The sequence below is a fragment of the Leucopleurus acutus genome (genome assembly GCF_964270905.1).
Source record: "Leucopleurus acutus genome assembly, chromosome: 21".
Classification (NCBI taxonomy): Eukaryota; Metazoa; Chordata; class Mammalia; order Artiodactyla; family Delphinidae; genus Leucopleurus; species Leucopleurus acutus.
Genome location: NC_139163.1, coordinates 5,168,189 through 5,195,306, shown reverse-complemented (window position 1 = coordinate 5,195,306; position 27,118 = coordinate 5,168,189). Strand labels below are relative to the sequence as shown.

The 27,118-nt window shown below is 41.1% G+C and overlaps 1 protein-coding gene across 1 annotated transcript in view; it reads right to left on the bottom strand.

The window, feature by feature from the left end:
* The window catches only part of VEGFC (vascular endothelial growth factor C), a 79,414-nt gene extending 54,364 nt beyond the window's left edge, over positions 1-25,050 (bottom strand). Inside the window, exon 1 of the mRNA XM_082863698.1 lies at positions 24,767-25,050. Coding sequence (XP_082719824.1) covers positions 24,767-24,919 — 153 coding nt within the window. The 5' untranslated portion in view covers positions 24,920-25,050. The remainder of the gene's footprint in view (positions 1-24,766) is intronic.
* Between the last annotated feature and the right edge of the window lie 2,068 nt (positions 25,051-27,118).

Genomic DNA, 27,118 nt, shown 5'->3' with positions numbered 1-27,118 from the left:
ACTAATTTGAATGATTTACACAAGAATGGTGATGCCAATCTTATTTTGAGTAATTAGTAACAGTAAAAATAAAAGCAGAGATAAATTAGATAAAAACAAATCCACCATTTTTTAAAGAAATATTACAATCAGTCTTCCTTCAAAAACTATAAGGAATGTGACTGAAAACTCTGAGTCAGAAGCAAAGATGGGACTTGTTAAGTACACCATGCAAATAACGATCAAGTTCTGTTTCATTAAGCAGCTTATGAGGAGAGCAGATGAAACGACGGTCAGGAGGGAGGGAGAAGCCAGCTTAGACCAAACAATATTTACTTTGCCTAGATACACCTTGGGTTTAGCCTAATACTTCTCAAAGTATTAAAACAATCCCTTTGGGGTTGGCAAAGGCTTTTTATGTGTGTATCGAGACATTAAAATGTGAGCAAAACATCCTGGAAATTTTAGACTATACTCACACTGCACTAGATTAGTTTTGTATAGACCTCAAATGGGTCACGTTATCATGTGATGACATATGTAAAATCTGTTGTAAAATAAGATTTTTTGTGTTTTAAAAACAGTTCTTAGGTAGCTGTTGAAGTAATGAATAATTACCTTGCTATAAAATAACAAATCAAACCGACATTGTAGATAGAGCATGGTTCTGCAATAAACAAAGACCTAAATCCAATTTCGAGCTTTACAAGGTTATGCTACAAAATATGTGGGGCTGTTACCGAACATCATTCTCAGTTTCTTTAACCACAGCTATAAACTGAGAACAATAATATCATATATTTAGATGGTTTGTGAATTAAATACAGAAGAGCAATTAGTAAAGTGTCTGGATATTTAGGTACTAGATAAATAGCATTAGATCGAAAGCTATAAAGAAAAAAGAGAGAGAGGAGGAAGAGAGGGGAGAGAAAGAGAGAGAATAATTAGATGAACTGATTTCACATTTCATGTTACATCTTTCTGCTTTGGTTTCCTCATCTGTAAAATCTGACTAACAAGAAAAGCCCAATTTAACTTGCATTCTGTAAAGTGTGATACAAAATTACTGCTAAATATAATAATTTTTCTTTAAATTTCCATTAAGTTGCATTAAAACTTTTGAAATGGATCTTTCCTGGGCTGGATACTTCAGTCTCCTCAATATTAAAGTGGAGACCTCCACACAATTAATCAAGAAGTTCTTAGAAATTTTAATACACTAAACAAACAGAAAACATCAGACTGTCCAGGATCCTGTAAATGCCAGGAAAAAGCAGGACAAAATTTATACGGAAAATAGAGGCCTGAAGAGTAAGTCCTCTCCTATTGGTGGTGTGGCTTAGACATAGCTCATACTGGCATTTGTAATGGTCTCCTGACTTTCCATGGTCTGCATGTAATACAGACAAGATCTTCTAGCTCTAAAGATACAAATGGCACTGCCAACAAAAACCTGTTTTCTCCTTCACTCTGATACCTTTTGACAGAGTAAAGTCACTTAGATATAAAGGGATGAAAAATGCAAAGAGAATCATTCCTTCTACTCACTATTAAAATGGAAATTTCTTGAGTCTTTTGTTAGTTCAACAGTCTTGCAAAGATGAGGACATCCTCTAATAAAAGTTTTCCATGTAAGATATAAATGTGCACATTTTATATAGCCAAAAAGGGTGTCCCTCACACATAAGTCAGAAACATGACTTTCTCACAGAAGAATCGAAACTTGGCTAATAAAAAGAGAGGTGGTATTCCGAAAGAGCTAAGATATCCATCAGCTCTGCCGCTTACGAGCTAGATTCGTGACTTAGAAGTCTCTGTTTCCTCATTTGTAAAATGAGAACAGTAATACCTATGGTCGGATGTTATTTTTAAGGACCAAAAACTACAGTGCAAGGCATACAGCGTTCAGTGAATGGGTTAGTTACAATTTATTGATGAAGGGCAGGAACTAAACACATAGAAACAGGTCCAAAACAGCTCACTGATACTGACCGCAATGAACTCAAATCTGTAAGAAAGAAAAATTCTGACACACCCTGGCCTTCCCTGCCCCTTTCTTTTGCCTCCAGCCTGATCCTGCTGAAATACCAAGTGACAGGTTGCAGCTGTGGCATTCTTAAGGGCTGTTTGATGGTAGTGCTGTCTAAAAATCAAACAGCAAATTGTTTATTATTGTTTTGTTTGGGGCTTCTTTTAGGTAGGGGTGGGAAATGGCAGGGGATGTCAAAGAATGAAGCATGGCCTACAGGATAAAAAACCTGAGCACCAATGCGTTATGGCTAGGGCTTAAGAAGAGAGAAGCCAGCAATCACACCTTCTGGAATTCATTAGTGTGTGGATTCCTCACCCCTGAATCCTTGTCTGCCTGGAGTATTGCCACAAAGCTTCTCAGCAGGCACCGCTTTTGGTCACTGGCAGCTAGGTTGACCCCTTCATCAAAGACGGTTTGTTCTTCACTGTGCCCCCAAAGAAAGTTTGCTAATATTAACACAGATGCAAAGGAAGACTCAGAATCCGATTTTGCCAAAGTTTTAGAAAATCTAGAATCAGAACACAGTCTTATAACCCCTCCAAAGTAGATGATGCAGAGTTCAATGTCTGATAGACCACGGAAATGTTTTTATTCCTACATAAATGAATTGGTTTAAAACATTTCTAATGAAGGGAGAGAAAACAATGCAATTTTAAAATGTATGATAGAAAAATAACAATGAGATTTTTCACTCTCAGTAAACAATCTTTTAACATAGTTATGGCTTGTTCAATATAAATATAACATATACTTGCCATATTTATTCAGAAACACTACAAAATCTGTAAATTGACTAAAATTATGTGGCTTAACAGATCTTTTGCATTTTTGATTTCTGAGATTAACTCTTTGGCACTACCATTTGCTAACAAAGCCAATTAAGACTGCCTGTACTGATAAACCCACGCACATATGGTCACCTTATCTTTGATAAAGGAGGCAAGAATATACAATAGAAAAAAGACAGCCTCTTCAATAAGTGATCGTGGGAAAACTGGACAGGTACATGTAAAAGAAGGAAATTAGAACACTCCCTAACACCATACACAAAAATAAACTCAAAATGGATTGAAGACCTAAATGTAAGGCCAGACACTATCAAACTCTTAGAGGAAAACATAGGCAGAACACTCTATGACATACATCACTGCAAGATCCTTTTTGACCCACCTCCTAGAGAAATCGAAATAAAAACAAAAATAAACAAATGGGACCTAATGAAACTTCAAAGCTTTTGCACAGCAAAGGAAACCATAAACAAGACGAAAAGACAACCCTCAGAATGGGAGAAACTATTTGCAAATGAAGCAACTGACAAAGGATTAATCTCCAAAATTTACAAGCAGCTCATGCAGCTCAATATCAAAAAACAAACAGCCCAATCCAAAAATGGGCAGAAGACCTAAATAGACATTTCTCCAAAGAAGATATACAGATTGCCAACAAACACATGAAAGGATGCTCAACATCACTAATCATTAGAAAAATGCAAATCAAAACCACAATGAGGTATCACCTCACACCAGTCAGAATGGCCATCATCAAAAAATCTAGAAACAATAAGTGCTGGAGAGGGTGTGGAGAAAAGGGAACCCTCTTGCACTGTTGGTGGGAATGTAAATTGATATAGCTACTATGAAGAACAGTATGGAGGTCCCTTAAAAAACTAAAAATAGAACTACCATACGACCCAGCAATCCCACTAATGGGCATATACCCTGACAAAACCATAATTCAAAGAGTCATGTACCAAAATGTTCATTGCAGCTCTATTTACAATAGTCAGGACATGGAAGCAACCTAAGTGTCCATCAGCAGATGAATGGATAAAGAAGATGTGGCACATATATACAATGGAATATTACTCAGCCATAAAAAGAAACGAAATCTGAGTTATTTGTAGTGAGGTGGATGGACCTAGAGTCTGTCATACAGAGTGAAGTAAGTCAGAAAGAGAAAAACAAATACCGTATGCTAACACATATATATGGAATCTAAAAAACAATGGTTATGAAGAACCTAGGGGCAGGACAGGAATAAAGATGCAGATGTAGAGAATGGACTTGAGGATACGGGGAGGGGGAATGGTAAGCTGGGACGAACTGAGAGAGTGGCATGGACATATATACACTACCAAATGTAAAATAGATAGCTAGTGGGAAGCGGCCGCATAGCACGGGGAGATCAGCTCGGTGCTTTGTGACCACCTAGCGGGGCGGGATAGTGAGAGTGGGAGGGAGACGCAGGAGGGAGAAGATATGGGGATATACGTATATTTATAGCTGATTCACTTTGTTATAAAGCAGCAACTAACACACCATTGTAAAGCAATTATACTCCAATAAAGATGTTTAAAAAAAAAAGACTGGGCTTCCCTGGCGGCGCAGTGGTTGAGAGTCCACCTGCCGATGCAGGGGACACGGGTTCGTGCCCCGGTCCGGGAAGATCTCACATGCCGCGGAGCAGCTGGGCCCGTAAGCCATGGCCACTGAGCCTGCGCATCCGGAGCCTGTGCTCCGCAACGGGAGAGGCCACAACAGTGAGAGGCCCCAGTACCGCAAAAAAAAAAAAAAAAAAAAAAAGACTGCATGTACTATTTTGTAGTCTAGAATGTACTTTCATGTCAATTGCCTAAATTGATTCTTACAACAGACTCCTGAGAGAGGCAAGAATATTATTATTGTCACTAGCTTCCAGATGATGAACTTAAAGCGAAGAGAAATTAAATGTTAACTGAGATCAAATAGAGAGTAATTAGGCAGAATTCCAAACCAGTTGTTTTCTCAAATTCCAAATTCTTTATAATGTTCAAAACACAGCATTTATCACCACATATATATTTGGAAATCGATACGATTTTTAAAATGCTGGTCAACATTTTCTTTACTCGAAGTGACAGAAGCAGCTATGTGTTTGATTAGGTAGCCCATGATTTTCCCATTGCTGCTGGAGTAGATCACCACACACTGAGGTGCTGGTTCTATGCTGATTCCCAGAGTTCCACAGTGGAATTAAACTCCAGATACAGTGGTAGCTTCCTCGATTATGGGCCATTTACTGGGTCCTCTCCTATCCCGTCTTTTCTTATCATTTCCTTATCAGTGTACCCTGGGATCATCTCCCAAATAAACTCTTTGCCTCAAATCCCCATCTTAAAGTCTACTTCTATGGAAGCCCAAATTAAGACACTCAGAAGTAACACGATGCCACTGATACACACATATTCATAGTTATATAAGAAAACTCCATACAAGTGAAAGCATAATTTTCCAGGACATTGCCTGTATTTCATAAATCTCCAACTATGTATCATATGTCTTGGCACTATCCCATGGCCATCCCTAGAAGAGACCCTGGTTCTTCCATGTATTAGTCTTGACTGGCGTTTTCTGAGTGCTACCCCAGCCTTTGTAAGCTCATCCCACTGTCATCCAAACCCAGTGATAGCAGAGCCAAGGTAACTCATCTTCAGGTCCATTGTTACTGAATTGTATTTTAAATGCACTAGAAGAGTTTCCTGTTGATATGATTAGGGGACTTTCCAAAACACCAAGAAACTCCCACTGGAAGGACAATTTTCAGTGTTATGAAAATTATCTACCTTCGTGAAAGAGAGAACCAGTAAAAAGTCACAACTGAATTGTAAAAATTCATAAACACAGAAGAAGCTAAAATAATGTCTCATCAAAGTAAAAAGTCAGCAACTATACTGTTCGTTGAAATTTAGAATTGTCAGGATAACTATTCCTCAATTTATATTTAGAAATTAAATTTAATATGCCTCCCTTTGGAAAGACTTCTTACACCTGGTATTTGGGGGCTGAGCCAATTCATTTAAGAGAGCGGGGGAAATAAAAGACACTTGTAGAAAAATCTAACCATTAGGATACTTTGAACATTATTTTAAAATGAGTGAAGCATATTGAAACAGTTCATACATGAAGATATCTGGGTTTGTTTGCTTTATTTTCACTTTACAATCTAAATGGTGACTTGAGTGCATATTTCTAACCCCATTCCTCCAAGATTCTCATTGAATGTAAGTATAGAGAGAGGGAGTTTTAATTGCATAAAAAAAGGGACAGAAGCTGAAAGAATTCAAAACTCTTACAGCTATATTTTTGGACCTAAAATATTCTATTTAACAGGAAGTCATATATCCTCTAACAAAACCCTCCTCAACTTCTACTATGCGGTAATTTTCATTCATTTATAAGGCCGGAGATCAGAGAAAAATGATCAGCTGTGAAAGTATAAAACAGCTTCAAAACATTCACCTTGAAAATTAGAATAAATGACTTTTTATAAAACTGTATAACATAGGAGATTATTTCAAAATATCACACTGTGTCCACAAAAAAGGGCCCAAAAAACCCCTTAAATGAGGAAAGCTGAAATTAAGATAAGCATCAAACTACTTAATTCAAAATTGCTAAAGGGGCACTCTGTGACAAAAAAATCAGTGAATTAAAAGATAATCCTTGCAGATTCTTTCAGAATTCAGAGGAAAGTGGTAAAATTATAAAAACAAGAAAAATTATAAAATTTCAAAACAATTCCAGGAGAATCAATACAGGAAATTGGAATGCCATAGAAAAGAAGAGGAGCTAGAGAAGAAGCATCATCTGAGAGACTAATGTTAAAGAAAATAATGGTATCATCAACAATAGCTCCAAGTGCATGAAAGCTCTGTGGCAGAACGCTCACTTATTACCAGTCTGAGCGCCAGTCACAATTTGTGAGAACTGAATAATAGGCAGACACATCCCAATGAAATATTTAAACTCTAAGGATAAGAAAAGTTTTCTGTAATATGTAAACAAATAAAAATAAATAAAAAGAATCCCCCCAAACCTGGAAATAGAATAATTACACAGGTAAAATTCTACTGATATCTTATATTTCTCTTCCATAACGTAAATGCCAAAGAGCAATTAAAGAACGTTTATAGAGTTTGTTCTTGTAGTTGGGGGTAGGGGGGTGGATGAAGTAGGGGATACTGTGTGCTATGAATTCTACTGCCTAGGATTTTGCCATTAATGTGTGAATAAAGCAGAACGAAATGATATCCTCATACGTATAAGGAATACAATCCACAGACTCCCACACTTTTTCCTGGCATTTGTTGAAAAGACATCATTCAGCTGACTCAAAACTAAATCAAAATAAAGAACTTACATTACAAAATAACTGAGAGTGAGCTCGGACATCATTTCACAGGGATCTGGGTTTACATACATCTCAAGGTAGTTGTAAATACATGTACAATATGGTTGTAAAAAGCACCGACATGTAAATTACATGTGAATGTAAATTATATGGGGTTGCATGGCTGTAAATTACATGTGCATGAAATACATGTGCAATGTGGTTGTAAACACTTATTCAATTTTTCATGAAGAGATAAATGTAAAATATAATAAGATATTAAAATAATATGTCTTGATTCTCCAATTACGTCACCAACACTAGACATGCTTTTTGGAGAGGATGGATGCAGCAAATGTTTTATATCTCTTTGCCAGAGAAATAAATTTTACTACTGGTATTGTCAGAGTAAAACAGATTAAGGTATTTTTTAAAACTTAAAAGGTAAACAGGAATATCACTGAAGAAGGCATACCTCTCCAATTACTAGAGAAAATATGTAAAGAAATAACTGTATTTACAGAGAAAAATGAAAATAGTTAACAGCAAGGAGGATACAAAACGTAAGTAGAAATGCAGTCATTAAAATTCTTAAGGAATAGTTCAGGATATGAATAATAGTGAATATTATACTTTAAAAGTGGGCTATAAAATAATATTTTAAGCATGACTTTATTTTCTCTGAATATAGTTTGAGAATATATAGAGCAAAGCATGGCAGGTTCTGATGGTAATGTTACAGATAATTATTTTAATATATTTCTGCTTTAAAAAATTACCTATAAAGACCCTTATATTTTTTCTATATTTAGGAAAATAATTTAAAATAAAAGCTATTTTTAACTGAATTGTATGCAGACATTTCAATTAGGTTACTAAGCAATGGGCTTTTCTCTAACAGTTACTGCCAAAGAATAAAAAATGTCTCCAGGCAAAACCATCTTTCAGTGCTTCGCAGGATTAATCTGACTTAATTATGTCTAGCCAAAATGTCTTCTGATGTTTTTAGGCTATACTGTCTATACATTTTTAATAAACATTTATAAGCCAACATACTAAAGGGTCCCCAGAGTAGCAGGTACCAAGGAGATGTAACAAGAATTCCACTTTGTAACAAACTTTTACTGTTTCCTTTTCTTATCCAACACTTCACAAGTTTATTCCAGAAGTTTTCTCATACAACCTAAAGCTTCTGTGTGAAACACGGAATGGAAGAAAGAGCCCTTTCTCTGGCCATTTTTTTCCCCATGCATGGGCTTTCAAAAAGTCCTATTTATTCCCCAGAAACATGCCATTCATTAATAATCTGCTGATTCCAAACCAAAGAATTACATTTTAAATAATTGAACACACACCACATTGAGGCAGCTCCAAGCAGCATCAATGTTGTTTAAGATGTCATTTAGGCTTATTATCACTCACAGTACCAGCACCAGCGGTTTGCACATGGTAAAATCACTCAAGGTCAGTGTAAAGAAGTCTGGAACCCTGCAAGCCCAGCCCAAAGAGCAAGGTCAGGGATCCTAGGAATTTAATGTGATTTGTTCCCTAAGGTGAAAAGATTCTGTAGATTCCTGCTAGTGATCTAATAAAAGCAAATGACAATCCAAAACAAACTAAAAAGTGTTATGATTACTGATCTTCTATGGAACTGTCCTAAATTTGCTAGAAAATTAAATAATACAATTGATAAGCAAATATATTTACCTCTTCTCGCTAAACCTTTTCCCTCAAATATCAGTGGGCATTCTAATATAAGTATCTTTAACCTAATATCCGTGAATATAAGAACAGCTGATAAAAACTCTTTAGTGACATGTGCACATGTGAGTTTTCAGGAGAACAAATATACAGTTTTTGTAGGTGCTAACTAAAAAACAAATAAATCCCCCCAAAACTGTCACAGATTTATGAAGATTGTAGCATTTCTACTACTGAATATTGCCTCAAGGACAACAATGAATTACTCTGTGTGTGTGTGTGTACACTCTTTGCCTTGGTCAATCTGCTCCCCCGTGCACATTATATACAGCCCATGTAACACTAGAAAAATAAACATATACTTAGCACTTATGTTACTTGTATCTTATGGGACACAAAAATAAGACAAAGTGCATATAGGCTCCTCATAGGCAGTCGGAGAGATCCAAGGGGAGAAAGAAGGACATGGAATATAAAATGAGATGACAGAGAGTACTAGAACTCATTCTGAATTGGAAGAAATCATTGTCTGAGAAGAAAATCTGGTCAGAGACAGAGAAAGTTTAGCAAGTGACAGGTAGTAGACCCAGCTGTCTCTGACCTGTTTATTAGCCTTATGTAGCATAAATTTATTCACTATGACTAAGCAATTTGCCATGCCTTTGGGCCAGCCACGCTCAGAGAGGAGTGAAAATCTTCTATTTCACCCTGTATCTATGATTAAATTGCTCATGGCTGTGCGGTTGGCATCTGCACACTACAGCTGAGGTGAGAGGCAGACTCAGAACATGAGTCCTCGAGTCAGCAAGTCTTAAGGACAATCCTAAAATCTCTTATAAATTAGTTACTTACGTTTCTGACAGTTTGGTAGAACAGATTCTTTCTGATAAAGTGCATCCATCCATTTATCTTTCCATCTACTTATCTATATATATATATACATGTGTGTGCGTGTGTGTGTGTGTGTGTGTCTCCATATATAGTGAAGATCTAATAAGAAAGTAAGCATTTTTAGGAAGCCAAAAATGAAGTGAAAGAGAAAAATGAGAGATTACATAAGCACTCAAGTTGTACTCACCCTGGGCAACAAATTCTTTATGTGCATTTTTTCCCATTAATCCTCACAAAAATCTTATGAAAAAAGTCTGATTTTCTGATTACAGATGATAAAACTGAACTTCCAGTGGGTAAGCATCTCAAACACAGTAAGTGGAATTTAAACCATGAGCCTATCCGAAAGCTTTGTTCCCTCAGTCACTAAGCCATGCTAACCTCACGATCATGATTCAGATGGCTTATTTAGTGAATTCCACTTCTAACCATGATGGAGCACCTTGTGACAGAACAATGCTCCTGCTGAGAATTAGAAAACAGGAGATAAAATTAAAAACAGCCAACACCTACTTGAAGACAAAACTGTAGAGGCATCCCAGGCTTCAGTGGCCGAGATCCTGGGTAGGAAAAAAAAAACTCAGAGAGGTGAACTGACATTTTGAGGGCTACTCTTTCCCTCGGGTAATACGCCAGTCCATGGATGGGAAAGAGGCTGAGAGTCCAGGAAAAGTTCAAAGAGGTAAAAGAAAAAAAGAAAAAGGTGAGACTTCTGGCATTCTATCTGTCTGGCACACTTTCTACTCTGGATGGACAGGTAAAACACTAAAGTTTGAGGCTGCAGTAGTCAGGATTTGAGGGGCTCAGATCCTGGAGAGAAGGTAACACAAGAGACACAAGTCTGACACTTATGGTTTTCCTCTTGAGGCACTTGGCTTAACGTCTGAAGCGCCCAGGGCAAGAAGCAAAGTAACCACACAAAAATCTGAAAAGCACAAGGACTTTTTTCAGCAGTATCACAGTGCTGAGAAAACCAAAATCGGAGTTCAGGACCTGCCGAGGAAGAAGGACTGCATAAACCCATAAGCTCTCAAATGGTTCTTCTGAATGACAACTCCCTAGCAATGTGGGTAAACCAGAGCAGAATGACCTTCACAAAGACTGGAGACAAGCCTCTGACTTGTGACTGACTTCAGTCACACTCTGACTGAATTGGAGTGATCTGTCCCCAATTTACCTGACTACCAGAGGATACCGGAAACCCTCTCTGGAAAAACAAACAAACAAAAAACCCAAACAGCATAACTCCGACAGTTATAATTTTTCATATACAATGTGAGACACTCAATAAAAAATTTCAACCATACTTACAAATAAGACTAAGAGGAAAAAAAAAACCTAGAAAAAATAGACAATACAAATAAAACCACAGATGAGCCAGATATTGAAACAGGTATTGTAAAACATGGTGACTAGTATGTTTAAGAAAATGGAAGGCAAGATGAAGAATGTCTGCAAAGAAACTGAATTTATTAAAAAAATTGAAATTTGAGAACTGCAAAATATAATAACTAAAAATAGATCTTAACAGATTGGATTGATAGTATTAGGGCAAAGAGAGGACTAGTGAACTGGAATGTAAATCGGTAGAAAACATTCAGAGAAAACTAGAGAAAAAGCATAACAGACACAGACAACACAGAAAAGTGACACAGAGACACAGAGGGGACAGTGGAGAGTGCTAACATACATTCAATTGAAGGACAGAGACTGCAGGGCAGAAGAAATATTTGAAAAAATAATAGTCCAGAATTTTTCAAAGTAATAAAAAAAACCCAAGCTATAAATTCACGAACTGCTATGAACTCCGAGCAGATTAAATACAAAGGAAGCTACACCTAAAAGTGTAACAGAACTACTTAACTCCAAGACAGAAAAACCTTAAAAGCCAACAATGAAAATCATTTCTTGTTCAAAGAAGTGATAATAAGATTGGTCAGAAGATGATGGAAAAAATCTTTAGAGTATGGAAAGAAAATAAATGCCAACCTAGAATACTTGACCCAGAAAAACAGACAATAAAATACAAAAACAAATCCCTTTCCAATAGCTTCAGAAATGTCAAATACCTAGGTACCAACAAGGAAGATGTGCAAGGCCTCTATGCAAAAGGAAAACTTAAAATGTTTTAATATTATTTGAGAGAAATTTTAAAAGACCTAAAAGGCGGCTCAATATTGCTAACATGCCAGTTTTCCCCAAATCAATCTTTAGATTCAATGCAATAATCCCACCATATACTGTCAAGGCAATATTAAAGGACAAATCAGAAGTATCTGTGCCATGCATCAAGTTTTTCTATGAAACTACAGAATTTAGGACAGTGTGATACTGATGCAAGACAAGCAGAGTGAAATATAAAACAGGGAGTCCAGAAAAAAACTGTATACGTATAGAGAGATCACTGATGGCAAGAATAACACTGCAGAGCAGTGGGAAAGACACTGAGATACTTAGACATCTAAGTGGAAACAATCCTGATTCATACTCTCCTCCCTATACAAATATCAATTCCAGGTTGATTATAAATCTAAACATGAAAGGTAAAGCAATAAAGCTTCTATAAGACTATCATCATGACACTGAATAGACAAAGATTTCTTAAACAAGATATGAAAAGCCATAAAGGAAAAAGAAGAAACACCACTCTACATTAAGGAAAAAGAGGGAACCACTCAGTCTACATTAAAATTTAAAAGTTCCAGTCATTAAAAAAAGAAAAGAACAAAAACGAAAAAATAAAAACAAGGCCAGTAGGAGATGGAAGAAGATATGTGTAATGTATGTATCTTACAAAAATCTGGGGTCCAAATCACGTAAAGAAATTCTAAAAAATCCATTTAAAAAAGATATATAGCCAAAGAGAAAAATCAGCAAAATACTTAAACAGGCATTTGAGAAAAGAGAATATTCAAACGGGCAAAAAACTTATAAGCAGATCTCCAGCCTCATTAGTCACTCTGGAAAGGCAAAACAAAACCACAATGAAATATCATTATGGAACCACCAGAATCGCTAAAATGGAAAAGGCTAACAAAACCGAGTGTTTGACTAGGACGTGAACAAAAAATAGGTTGGGATATATATTCCCCTCACTTCCTGCCTGCCTCGCCGTAGACACGAGAGTGTGTGCATTCCACGGTTCCAGAGCCTGTTGGGCAGCCCCTCTGCCATGGTGCCCCGCAATTTCCAGGGTTGATAACACCATTCCCTTCATCCTGGCCCTGCAAGAATAGGATGGTTAGGACTTCCCGCCCCTGCTGGTCTCTGGGTGCTTCATAAAAACCTACAGTTCTGTAAAACAGACCACTCATTAAGTTCTTTTCAACTAAAACATTTGCAGGACCCTGACTGCTATTCCTTTGCAGAGATTTTGGCTTTTAGTTTGTGTAAAATAGGGAGCTATTCTAAGGCCTTAAATAAGAGATGGATGTAATGTGACTTACAGTGCAAAAGCGTTAGTGCGTCTGCTCTGTTGAGAATACTCCACGAGGTGGCTGAGTGTAGACCCAGCGGGACTAGTGGCCAGACCATGCTGTGATCCCCTGAGAGACAATGGCGGCTCAGGTGAGAGAAGGGGCAGAAGCCACGTGTAGAAGTGGTTCGATTATTCTTTGAAGGCTTAGCCACCAGGACTGGATTCCCTGATGAATTTGGATATGAGGTAGGAAAGAAGTAAGCCAAGGATGACTCCACGGATTGTGACTTGACCAAATTAAGGAAATCTGTCACCCTGACTGAGTTAGGGCAGGCTGTGGAAAGAGCAAATTTCACCAGGGGTGGAGGAGATCAGAAGTGTGGAAATGCCAAACAGGAAGTGGAAGAGTGAATTGGTTATATCTTCTAAACTTTGGGGGCTATTTACTACCATGGGATTGGGTTACACCACCAAGGGAGTGAGTGGTTGTCAGTAAGAACAGAGGACACGGGGGGGGAATCCCTGGGCACTTCAATATTAAAAATTCTGCAAGAAGAACAGCCAGCAGTGGAGGCCAAGAAAGAGAACCACTGAGTCAAAGAAAACCAAGAGAGACAGCGTATCAAGAAAAGGAAAGATCAACTATTGCGAATGTTGCCAAGTCAAGTAATAGGACACACTGTATACATTTAAAAATTTCTGCATATTCTGATGTTTTGACAACTGAAAATTTAAACACCTTTCTGGTTGGGGAAAGACTGCCGCTCTGAGGCTGGCCAGTTCTTAGAAGCGCTCAGCTGGGAGCATGCCTTTGATAGACAAACTAACCCATCCAGACCCTGGCCTTCTCTTCTGGCCCAAACACTCCAGGAAGCAATGTTCCTCTGCCTTAACCATCCCAGGGCCAGGTACCAGGCAACGAGGGACCGCCCCTCTAGCTTAGTGCCACTGAAATTATTCAAACTCCCCAATTCCTAACTGTCCAAGCTGCCCTGCCTCGCCTTTCCCTGGGAAACCCCAAGGAAGGCTGTATGTAGTCTCAGCTTTCCCCCTCGCTCTTGCTTTCTGCCTCTTCACCAAAACCTCTCCTGGCGACCCGTTCCTCCGGGTATGATAGACTTTGCTTTCTTGTTTAGTTTAGGGTTGAGAAACTGACTCAGAAGTGTTAAGATCATACACCTCCTAAGTGCAGTGCTAAATTCAAATACAGTTCCCACCCCAAAGTCCATGCTGTTTCCACTATCCTATGCACTCTAAAAATAAAATAAAACAGAATATTTAAAGAAGGCATACTTGAATTATCGGGGAATCAAACCTGGGCCCCTGCATTCCCTGAAAATCCTATTTCCTGGTAACCCTACACATTGAAACTTCCAACTGTAGATGGAAAATATTTAGAAATGTTAAACGAACAAAAACCAGGTTAACTTCTCTTCCCAGCTACCTAATGATTTCAATCAGTATGACTGCTTAAAATTAAGAGGCTATGTTAAACAGAACTTTATATTAGTAGAAGTCTTTCTAAATATGCTTAGCAAGTATATGTGGTTGCTCATAGTCTCTGAAGACTTGACAAGTCACTTCCAATGCAAAAGGGTAAATCCTAACATTACCAACGTTGTTATTGTGGAAACACTTTAAGATATTAGTCACTAGAATGATTTTCTAAATATATTTAGCAGGGTTAGTTGGCTACATATGAAGTCTCTTATCAAACCTGACATGTTATTTCCAGCGACCTGAATAGGCTATTTCCCTGAGGAAGCAGAGTGGAATAAATTCTCAATGCAGACTTGCCAAACAGAGAATAAAAATAGTATCTAACATATACTCAACTTTGAAATTATGTATTTCTATTATCGTGTCCTCTGGACCACTGCCCCTGAAAAACTAACTGAGCTCCTATTTGAGCAACAAATACCCTGCCAAGCTGGTCTGAAGTGATCAGGATAAAGAGTTCAATAACCGTTACGAGAATTCCACGGCAGCTGTCACACACGAAGGTCTGGCTTTTCTGAATGACGAGCACCTTCTCCTCTGCCTCCCCTCCCACCTTCAGAGTAGCCGATTGTGACATGACCTCTAGGTACATACCCATTCCTTCTCTCCCTCTGCCCTAACACACTCTCATCATTCATTCACATGAAAGTGCAAATCACCAATGAACGTGCAAAACTTAACTTTTCTCAAGAAAATGCACTTAAAAAACAAAAGAATCAGCGCTTGGCATCCAATAATTAAATTGTAATGGAGACTACTTTGAAACATCAGCACGTATGAAAATTGCCCCTAAGGCAGATTAGGAAGAATAATTCAAACCATTAAGGATAAATAATCCAGTTGCAGGGGGAAAAGTTTAAGATAACATAAACTGGTCCAATCTTATTAGTGTATCAGATGATGATCTATGGAAATTAAACAACGTAAATACTTGAACTTCAAACACTCATAATAGTCATTTCCTTCTCTGTTCGAAATATCTTTTCATGTCAAATTCCCATTACATTTGATACACGGTCTGCGTACTGGAAAAAAAAATGTGTTTAACACATAGGTTTACAAATTTGAATAACAAAATCAATATGGTAAAATATTAAAGGTAATGAAGAAATAACAGAGAACTGTGCCCAAGGGCTCCATGAGCATCAGACATGCACTGAATACATGCTTATGAGCTTCCGTTTCCCATTTTCCTTCTCAGTAAATGTATAAGACACGTGAAGAGGTGCAGGCAGAAACCACAGAACACACGTGAAGATTCTTCTATCTGGTAGTAAGACCGTGGACACTCCACCTGGGAGAAGTAACCCCTGCTTTTCCTTTGTGAGGACAATCCAGCTGAATCTGTACCTGGTGTTTTATTGGTAGTGTGAAGAAATTTTAATCATCCATCTCCCTCTTATGCGTACTTTTTTTGCCATTCTCACAAGCTAGTGATCTGAAAATCAACACAGTAAGGTCAGGATTATCTGTTATCAGAGTAGCCTGTGATCTGACAATAGTTGTCCCTCACCTCCACACAGACACTGGAAGTCTCCACAAACACCAAATTGGTCTCACAAAAGTTACAGCTCAGTGAGAGGAAAAAGTGAGCATGTTGGCTGAAGAAAGTCCTATTACAGTTAAGCATTAAGCAAGGGAGATGAATCCATTAGAAAGAAGTCAAGTAAAATTAGAAAACTTTCTCTTTCCAACCTCACACAAAATACAGAGTAAAAGGAAAACCAACACCAATATTAAAAAATTTAAATTAAAAATGTTATATTTGCTTGATTTGGTATTGATTTTTCTTACACAGAAATCTACATAACTTGAATATTTTTCAAGGGTACTAGCTTTCCCAAGTTTTCCCCTTCTGTTACTACACCTACTTTTGACACAACAAAATAGTAAGTTTCAATTCTCGTGTTCTGCAAATGTTTCGGGTAAGAACTCTCTCTCCAAACTAAACTTGAAATCTTTTGAACAGTCAAAAGGTCTTACATAATAACATTCATATAACTTCAAATTTAATCCTTCAATAACATTAATCTTTCACATGAGTATACAAGGAAGGCACTAAGTTTGCAAGCATGAGAAAAAAGTGAGAAATCTGTGGGAAAAAGAAAAAATTAGAAACCATATTGATACAATGTTACAAACCAAACACAGGCTACTCAAAATCCATTCTCCTTTTCTTCCACATAAAGGGAGTTCCAATCTTGTTCCAAGTTGCCTGTGCTTTATTTCTCAGCTTCTCTTGCAGCTAGGGATGGCCAAAAGACAGTTTTGTCCAATAAGAATAAGTGCAAATCTACTACAGATTTCAAGATAGCCTTTGCTTTCCTGTTAAGGCACCAGATTCCTGTCTCCTAATTCCTCCTTCCTTGAAATCAGACATAATGCTGGAGAGGAATTAGTCTTGTTGCAACTTTGGGGGAGAATGTGTGGGAGAGTCTGGGACATTGATAGCCAAAGAGAGCTTCTCATGGCACCAGCCCTTAACTCCACTGGCACGAAAAATAAACTCAAATTTGCTTAAGACACTGAAGTTAGATTCTTGTTACATACAACCAAATCCCATTTCAAATGCTATTCTTGAAGTAGTTGGTGAGATCACCAGAGGCTGAAATAAAATTCTTTAATGGTGGGGTCATAGCTATAAAAAACAAAAACACCTCCCAGGCATCAAAGAACAGAAGTATAGGAGAAACCTTGGGGGAAATGAGGCAAAAGAGAGAAGAATAAAAATTTTTAAAACGTGCGTTAAGTGACTGCACATAGCAGAGGTGGTAAATAATGGTCGCAGGAAGGGCAGTGGAGGAATGCAGTAATTCTTGTTTTCATTATAGCTGAGTCATTAAAATGAAGTTATGTATAGTATACTTTAATCAACGCGATAAATTTGAGTTTTTATACTTAAAACTGCTAACTTTTCGGGAGTCCAGAAAATTCACTTATGAAGATAACCTTATTTCTTTAGAACACTGAATAAACGGCAAGTACCTTTAAAAATAAAATCGGTAATACATAATACAATATTCCCTGCTGTTTCCTGTGAAGCTCTGGGCTCTCCAGCCAAAGGGGTCTGCTCCCAGTTGCCCAAAAACCCCCTGACCGCAGTGGCATTACTAGCCTCTGTACTCTGCTCTCACACTCCAATATCTGAAATACCCCTCCCTCCCTCCCTTCCGTAACCGGCATCTACCCGTTTTTCACAGCTGACTCAACATCACCCCACCTTTCCCATGACTGCCCATGCATACACCAGAAGCCTAGCCAACGACTTGTGGTAAAGCAGGAGACTCTTACAAAAAAAACCCTTATACTGTCTGCATTTACAGTTTAACTCATTTCTGGTATTTTTAATGAGTAAGTTTCTTGATTCCTGTCATAGACAGGAATCACTCACTCTACATTTTTTTGTATCACTCACTGCATTGTAATTTCCTGCTTAGAACTGAAGCTGCCGCTAGTGAGAATTAATTAAAATGCCCCTGAATCGAAGTAGATTTAACTATGAGAATCTGGAGTGAAAAGTACATAAACCCTGTTGTAATGGGTAAAATGGAGGTAAGGGTGTCCACAGGGCCTCCTTCTTGAGTCCTTCAATTTCCCTTCCAGGCTGTCACTGAGGCAACAGGTGACTGAGGAAGGAAGCCCTTTGGAAAAGAACAGCTCTCCAGTCCAATCCCTTACCATAAGCCCTGGGGATTGCATGAACTTCAGATCCCAGAATTTTCAAGAAACCCAGTCCATATACATTTTAATTCTCTCCCAACCCCCAGCAAGGTCTATGGCAGCATCTCATAAATACATCACTATTTCTTCAATGAAGTTTAGATATATCCAAACTTAGAGGATAAATAAAGACTATAAATAGCTTTATGTCAGATCAGATCAAGGTATAGCACCAAATAATTTACGAAAATGAGGTTTGGGGTTTCAGAATTGCAGAAAAGGGATCATCAGGAATCCCTTCTAACATCTGAAAGCTACTAGGGTGCTATCAGTACCAGGAAAGGGTAAGAATCCACCGGCAAAAGGTATTTTAATTTAAGGCGCCTATTTCATTCTATAATGGATGCCCAATAAAGAGAATTAAATCAACACAACTTCTTCTCTCTCCAACAGTTAAACTAGGAACTCTGAAAAAACAGTAAATCAGTTGAGGGCTGGAAGCACCTGAATAATCTGCCTGAGTAAATTTCAGAAGAAACAATTACACTGACAAATCTAAAATATTTACAGTAAATTTTAGCGTTACATTATAAATCAAATGAACTATTACCTCTTATTGTTTAAAGTTCTCTGCTACACTAATATTTCTAATGTGAAAAATTAATGATACCTTAAGTCACAACTTGTACAAATCTGAAGTGACAAATATGTGTTTTGCAACAAAAAGTAGGCCTGTGTAGTACTTAGAGAATGCTTTTATCCGCCAGGAATGATGTAACAGGTGAAAGGGGGGACAAGGTAATGTTTAGACGTTGGAGGAAGTATCATGCCTCTGCAACTAAAGTCTGTTCTTTCCAAATCCAATTAATCCTGAGAGGTCACTTGACATAGTAAGATCACAATGTTTCACAGAAGTTGTATTAGTGCAACTTAGAAAAACTGTTCAATTATCGTCAGGAGGCCTGCTTAGGCCTCCAGTTCTGCAGCCATTCTTACAACAGTACCATGCATTAGGCCAGTTATGATCCATCTTTAATCAGAGGGCACCGTATGGTGAACCCTGGAAGAAAGTCCAGGTTTCTTTCAGATTGTTCCATTGTGGGGAATGTGGCCGAAATAAAAGTAATGAGGGGGTCCTCGCTGTACAGCAATACTTCTCTCTGCCCCCTTGCACACTGCTACAGCTTACAGGAGGAAGGGAGTATGGACAGTGGGTCTTCAGCAACGCCCAAAGGCTCAAACCCATTACCATGCTTTTCTAAAATACATGCTGCAAAAGTTTTTCAAAAAGAAAAAAGCTCTATTCTTGCTCCTGGTTGAGTCACTTGAGTCTTAGATTCGTCATCTTTAATAAAATATAATAACATCCATCTCTGGGGGATGTAGTGAAAAACAAAATGAAATTAACTTACAGATACTCAGGACATTACAGTTATAACCTAATTATGTCAGACTCGGAGCCTCTAACATGAATTGATGCAGAGTGAGGTAAAGAGAGGGAGAGGGTTCAAAGGTTTCCACTTTCACAAACATTTCACATGTCCCTAGTACTGAACTTCTTTTCTCAAGATTGATGGTTGGTTACTGCGAAAAAGTATGGGTATCTGAAGTACATCAGAGAAATATCATGAAGCAAGAAGAAGCACAGGGCAGGCTGCAAGTAAATGATTAAAAATTACAGCCACATTTACGGCCTATTTTATTTGAATAAAATTTACCTTCTCATTTCTAATGCAGGGTAATAGGATATGCACACTGGTAATTTTCCTTTCAGGATTGTAATAATACTTGTTAAGAGCTCAAACAGTTCTTGAAAGTTTAAGTCCTACTGATGCTAGACAGTTATTTTCCTTTTATGGGATGTAAATTTGTAAAGCTTATTTTACTTCTCTTCTCTTCTCTTAAGAGTCTTAAGTCTAGTAAAATCTTAAGTGACTTACGGAATAATGCCTTTAGCTTCCAGCATACATCAATAGAAACCAGTCTCTTCTATTCTCTGAAGTGCTGTAGTCCTACAAGTAGGACCAACATTTTCCTATGGTTAAAATACTGATGCCAAGGTTAATTTCTCCCACTCCCTCACTTTTCATATTAATCAGTCACCAGATCTATGGGTTCTTCCTCTGTAACATCTCTTTCTTCTGTCTCCACTATCCTCACTCTGCTCTATTTGTCACTTCCCTTCTAGACTATTACTGCTGCCTCTCAACTAGATCAGGCCCCCAGCAGAAGTCTGTCGGACCTCTAATCAATCCCATAAATGATTTCCGATAGCCTTCTTACTACCTATGTCTGTCAGGTGCTTAAATCATGAATAACCCTCCAAGACTCACAGCAAGACTCAGAGTATTCAAATTCCTTAAACTGATTCAGGCCATATACACTGTGATCTCCATCCACCTTGAAAGCTTATTCTTATTTAAGAGTCTTCACTGTTACTCTATATAACCCCTCGGCTGCCATCAAACACTTCTACTTGCCCTCTCACTTCCTCACTCCATCCAAGACCTGAAAGGGATGTCTGATGTAGTCATCTGCTGGAAATTCCTATCCAAGTTACAGCTCAAGTTCTGCCCTAAGTCAAGGCACCCAGACCAACTAGGCCACATGGGTGACTCTCTTGCCCAAACCTGAGGACACAGACAATGCTCTGGTACTCTACTTCCAATAATTCACAGTATTTTTGTGCTTCAGGCTTTATTTTTCCTACCTGAGTTGCAAGCTCCTTGAAGAGAGGAAAATGGCTTCTGTCTTTTAAGATGCCCCATCCCTAACAGATTACCCTGCAAACACAAAAACTATGTAATGAATATGATAAAACCAATGAAATTAGTCATCGTTACACACCAGAGATACTGAGTGTAAGACTGTCACTGCGCATGAGAATGACTTAGGATGCTAGTTAAAAATGTATGTTCCTAGACCCAAGTCCAGAGACTGCTTGTTCTCAGGTAAGGAAAAAATAAAAAATTAAAGACCTGTAGGGAGTTCAGAAGCAGTTAGCACAAAGATGGTATTTTGAGAAACACTGCCACTGATTACTTTGAAACAGTAAATAAAAAAATAAAACAAATACAAAAGTGTGCAGAATTACAAATGATGAGAAAGAAAATAAGGCATGTTACAAAATAGTTGCCATCATTAGGAAGTTTTTTTTGTGATAGTCACCATAAACCATATGCACTCTTACTATGTTAATTGAAAATAGCTATTCTCATTAAAGCAACTAGTGTTAATACTAAGCTAATTAGTTTTTTGCATTTAAACTATAAATTTAGGGATATTTAAAGTTATTTATGTAATACAGAAAATTAGGTAAGTTACATTTGTCTATGTAATAATATTTGATCTTTTTTTTTTTTTTTCCTTGCGGTACACGGGCCTCCCACTGTTGCGGCCTCTCCCGTTGCGCAGCACAGGCTCCGGACGCGCAGGCTCAGCGGCCTTGGCTCGCGGGCCCAGCCGCTCCTCAGCCTGTGGGATCTTCCCAGACCGGGGCACGAACCCGTGTCCCCTGCATCGGCAGGCGGACTCTCAACCACTGCGCCACCAGGGAAGCCCTGATCTTTTTGATCATTCACTTAATTGACACAAGATTGTAAATCTTTAAGCTTTCTTTTGTTGAGTTCAATCTTTATTAACAAAGGCATTTGCAATGTAAGATATGCTCTCCTTGCATTTATTACTCTAACAACCTGTAAAGATCTAGGTATTTAAACTCCCAGTCCAACCCACCTTTTGGAATAAAAGCATATTTCATGATATGAAGTAATGAAGTAACTCCTCCTTTTGTTAATCATAAACCAACCTTTCTCTTAAAACCACACTCAACTCCAACCAACCACAGTGAACTGGTTGTTCTCAGGTAAGGAAAAAAAAAAAAAAAACTCTACCTAATCTCACGTTGGCAAATGATTGTAGTTAGTAATCCAGTGCTTTTTCTAGGTTTTGCAGGTTTCTTTAGTTTGATGATAATTTTAAATATTTCCTCTTTTATCCCCATCATGTGTGGTTAATTTTAATTATATAATTAGGCAATACTTTGCTTGCCTTACTTTCTGATGTTGACTTGCTTGCACTAACATCCTTGGGAAAAACACTTCAGAAGTTTTTAGTAAGTCTACAACCATGAATAATTAGAAAGAGGAACCTAATAACAGTAAATATAGGTCTAGAAACAAGGAGATCTGGCTTCCATTTGTGATTTTACCTCCAATTTTCTGTATGGCTTTGGGGATGAGGTGAAGAAGGGTATGGCTAACATTGGTTCACAGCCTGTGAGCTGTTTTCTATTTTATTTTAATATTAAAAAACACTTCTGTAGCGTAAATTACCAAACATATGCATTTATTGGGGATTACATATATCTAGCATCTTCTATTAACCTTCCTCTAATCTCTTCTTGGGGTTTATGTAAAGCACAGAAAATTAACAATCAGCTCCCGTCCAGGGCTTACGTCCAAATGAGGGACTAGTCTTGTCCACTAGGGAGAGACATGGAGTCTGGACCACGTGTCTTGGACTTTTCCCGGCAAGGACACAGCAGTTCGCCACAGGCATTAATGACACATGCCCTCTCAGGCTGCTGCTCAACCACTGGGGAACACTTCGGTGCGGGAGTAACACTGCCTTGTGGTCTGTGGAACTCAGAGCCTTAGAACGAGGTGCTGTCACGTGTGGAAAAGCGTCCATACCGCATACAGAGTTATCAACCCATACTCACCATACAGAATATATAAGAGACAGTCAAATATGAAAAGCCAACAAGAATGCACAAAGATTCTCATGGCAGAGGGAAACTCTCATTACATCACCAATGAAGACAATTTTGAAAACTAAAAACACATTAACTTTTATCCTCTAGCCACACAGACGTACACACAGGCACACACGGGCCCATCCATCCATTCAGGATCCACCCAGCAGGCAGCGGCTCTCACACAGGCTCTAGGCTTATCAGGACAGGCTGCTCATTTCACCTCCTATTTCACGCTTTCTTGCCGTAAACCAAAGTGAGTTAACATAGGCAATAGGGAGGAGTTGCCTTCCTAAGTCATACTTTGAATAAATCGTCGGAGGAAACAAAGTGAATCGATACCATGAAATCCAAGGCATTTAAATTACAGGAAGTGTTAGTGGGTCTAAGGTTACATTTTTGTGGCATTTGAGGATAGGAAGACTTTCTCAGGGCAATAATTACACCAATGTAAATATCTGTGTTGAAAATTATTTCACAACGCACATAGAGCGCTCTTTTCTGAACTTTCATGCATATGTTTCTACTCCATAGTTTTTTTCCCCCCTTGATCCCACAATTGAAATTCCAATATTTCAATTTTTTCCCAAAACTTAAACACAAAGGTATTTTGGTTTTTCAAAACTCAGTCTTCTCAGTCTTACAGCGTATTTCAAAAGAAAACCGGGAAGGCAATTTAATTTGCACACATTCGATAGATGCTAATCAATAAAGTCCACTCAAGGGTGGCAACTGCACACCCCTGGCCCTTCACTTGCCGTCAGGTGAAATAAAGTGCTGCAATCTAGTTCCAGCCAGGGGTACTGCCAGTGTGTGAACCGACACTTCCAGTCTTCTGTGGAATATAAAACTTCTTCAGGAATTTAAGAACTCTTCTAAGCATACTCTCCATCCTTAGGTCAGTTCTGAACTTTTAAGGTAAATAGATACTCTTTCAGGAGATCAAGGGAGAAGCGGGCACCAATACGATACGACACTTGAAAATCCCAATGTCTCAACAGTCTCCTGGCAACATTTTTTAGGCAAAGAGTTAAACATCGCATTTAAAAAACCAACAAGGAAATCCACCTTACTTTTCAGTACTTGACGACCAAATTTCAGAAACGCAGCGTTTACTAAGTTGAAAAGCCATGCGTGATGGTGATGGGAGATCCTGTTGCATCTCCAGCTCGACCAACTGCTCCGAGTGAATCTGCAGTCTGAGGCCCTCAAGCCCGGTTACTAAATGCCATATCGGAGGAATTCTCCAGGAAAGCAAGCCTCGGAGGGCTGCTCACCCAAGCCCGGGAGCCGCTGGAGTCCCGCTAACCTGCCAGGTTAGAGCAGAGCCCTCCCGACGGCTTGAACTCGGGCTCTCCCCGCGCCGGGTTCCAGGCGCGCTCGGCGCACCGGCGGGGGCCGCCCTCCGGCGGCTGCACAATCGCTGTCACCAGCCACCTTCCGGACCCTTCGCTCGCCTAACTTGCTGTCCTATTTTCCATGAAAACCTTCCTCCCAGAAACCCTACCCTCAGCGCTGTAACTGTGGAGCCCAGGCACACAAGGTGAAACACGAACCCGCCCTCTGAGCCCGTTCCGGGTCCTCAGCGACCCGAAGCCCCCGCGGCTCGACCCCGAAGCCCCCGCGGCTCGACCCCGAAGCCCCCGCGGCTCGACCCCGCAGCGCGCGGGCGCGCACCCACCTTGGCTTCGCCCGCGTCCGGCTCCGCGTCCGAGAAGCCGAGTCCCGACTCGAAGGCGGCGGCGGCGGCGGCGGCGGGCGCCCGGCGCGGACCCTGGAGCAGCGCGGCGGCGAACAGGGAACACGCCAGAGAGAAGAAGCCCAGCAAGTGCATGGTGGACGGGCCGCGAGCGCGCGGGGCCGGGCGCCCCGGCGAGGCTGCCTCGCGGCTCGGCCCTGTCCGCGAGGGCCGCCCGGGGACCCCGCGGAGCCGCGGCGGCGGGAGCGGGTCCGGGCTCGGCGCTCCCGACGCTGCGAGCCGCTCTCCCGGCCAGCGCCCGCGAAGCGACGGGGTCAGGGCAGAGCCTCACAGGAAACCGGACATCCGAGCGCCCGAGGCCGCGGCCCGCGAGGCGAGGCGAGTTGAGGCGAGGGCGCGGGAGGACGGCGCCCCGCTCGGCGGCTCGGCGCGCGCCTCGGGGAGCGAGGGGGGCAGGCCGAGACGCCCCGCGAGGCTCGGGCCCTGCGGCGCCCCCGGAGCCCGCGTGCCCCCGCCCTCCCCTTCCCCGCGGCGGGGCGAGCCGGGCGGCCGGGCGGCGGGAGCGGCGGCGAGGCCGGGGAGCGCGGGGCGCGGGGCTGCGCGGCGGCGGGCGCAGGGGCAGGGCATGGCTGACGCGCCCTCTGCCTGCGCTTATGTGAGAGAAAGCGGCCGAGGGAGGGAGCGTGCCGAGCCCGGCCGCCCTCCCCTCGCCCTTTCCTCGGAAGCGGCTCCCCGCGCTCCGGGTCGCGCCGCCCCCCGCCCCTCCCCCGCCCCTTCCCCCGCCCGCTCGCGGAGCGCGGCCCGGGGCGCTGGCGGCTCGGGGGCTCGGGGGCGCTGACCCCGCGCCGGGCACGGTGGGCGCGGGAGCCGGGAGGTGGCTCGGGAGGACCGAGCCCGCCCTTTGTCCTCGGCAGCCAGGGGCTCCGGTCCGAGTCCCGGCAGCCCGGCCCTGGGAGTCCCGCTCGAGGGGTGGAAGGAGCCCCGGATTCCAGAAGGGGCGAGAGAAAGTCAACCCCGGGGGGAGACCCCGCCGGGGCCCGGGAACCCCCGCTTGTTGGGCCACGCGGGGGCCCGGGGCAGCCGGATGAGGGCAGGCCGTGTGGGGAAGGCCCGGGGGCGCAGACTCGGGGCAGATGCGGAAGGAGCAACTGGCTCCTCACGGAGAAGCTTAGGGGCGGCGTTGGCTTTCAGTGAGAAAGGGGGTGACGGAGAGACACGTGTTAAGCACGCTGTCGTCGGAAGCGACATCTGCCGAAGGCGACAGCATCTCCTGGTTGGCAAGGCACCCCGGGGCCGGTTGCCCGGGGTGGAGAGGAGACTTTCCCATCTGAGGCAACGCGCTGCAGGTTCTGAAACTCCCCTCCCCCGGTTTACTTGAAGCCTCGGTACCGCCTGGGACGGGAGCCCCCGCTCTGCGCGCCTGTCCATTGCCCGTTTGACGGTCAGCATCGCCGCGAAGTGCTTCCTCCCATCTGTCCGTTGCTCTGACTTCTGGACTTTACACCGCAGAGCGACTCTAACTTCTATATGTGAGTTCTTCACATACTTTGAAAGTATCTGTCGTGTTCTCCCTACGCTCTATTCCTCCCCCCGCCCCTTCTTAAAGACAGCTCCAAGTTCCCTCATCCACCATGATCTAGTTCTCCATGTTCTTCAGACAGTATACGCCCCAGAACGTGGCTCAGTACTGAAAGGGTTCCTGCAAGCCTGCAGAAAGGGTCTTCCTTGTCCAGACATCATACATTTGCTGATGCCGCCTTGGATGGAGTTTATTTTCTGGCAGCCAAATCAGTGTTGCCTCACACTACGTTGAAAGTCAGCTGAATTCCTCAAAAATGTTTCACCTGTACTACTGTTTAGTCACGTCCACGTTACCCTACATCTGTGAAGTTGGTTTACTGTGCTCAAGCTCTGAGCTTCGTTGTTTCTCTTGGTCAGGTGCTGTCCTCTCAGAGCGAGTCCATCATCATAGCTTGTTGAGCTGTTCGAGGATGCTGGCGCTCTCAGGGTAGCAGTGTTCCCGCTGTCTTCCTGCTATCTGCCTGTTTGATTAATTTGCCGTATTTGTCTTCAGAGACCGATAAAGCCCTGCAAAGGGAAGAGCTAAGGACAGATCTGGGTGGGATTCAAGTAGACGCTGGAGCTTCCTTTTAACCATTCCCTATTCCAGTGGTTCTCAACTTTGTGCCTGGAATACCAAAAGGAGACTTCACAAACACGCATGCCTGAGTGCACCGTAAGAGATTCTGCTTGATTGGCCTGGGGTAAGATGTGAGCTTCAGGATCCTGATAGGCAACCAAGCTGAGAATCTCAGGTGTTTCCACCACTCCTGG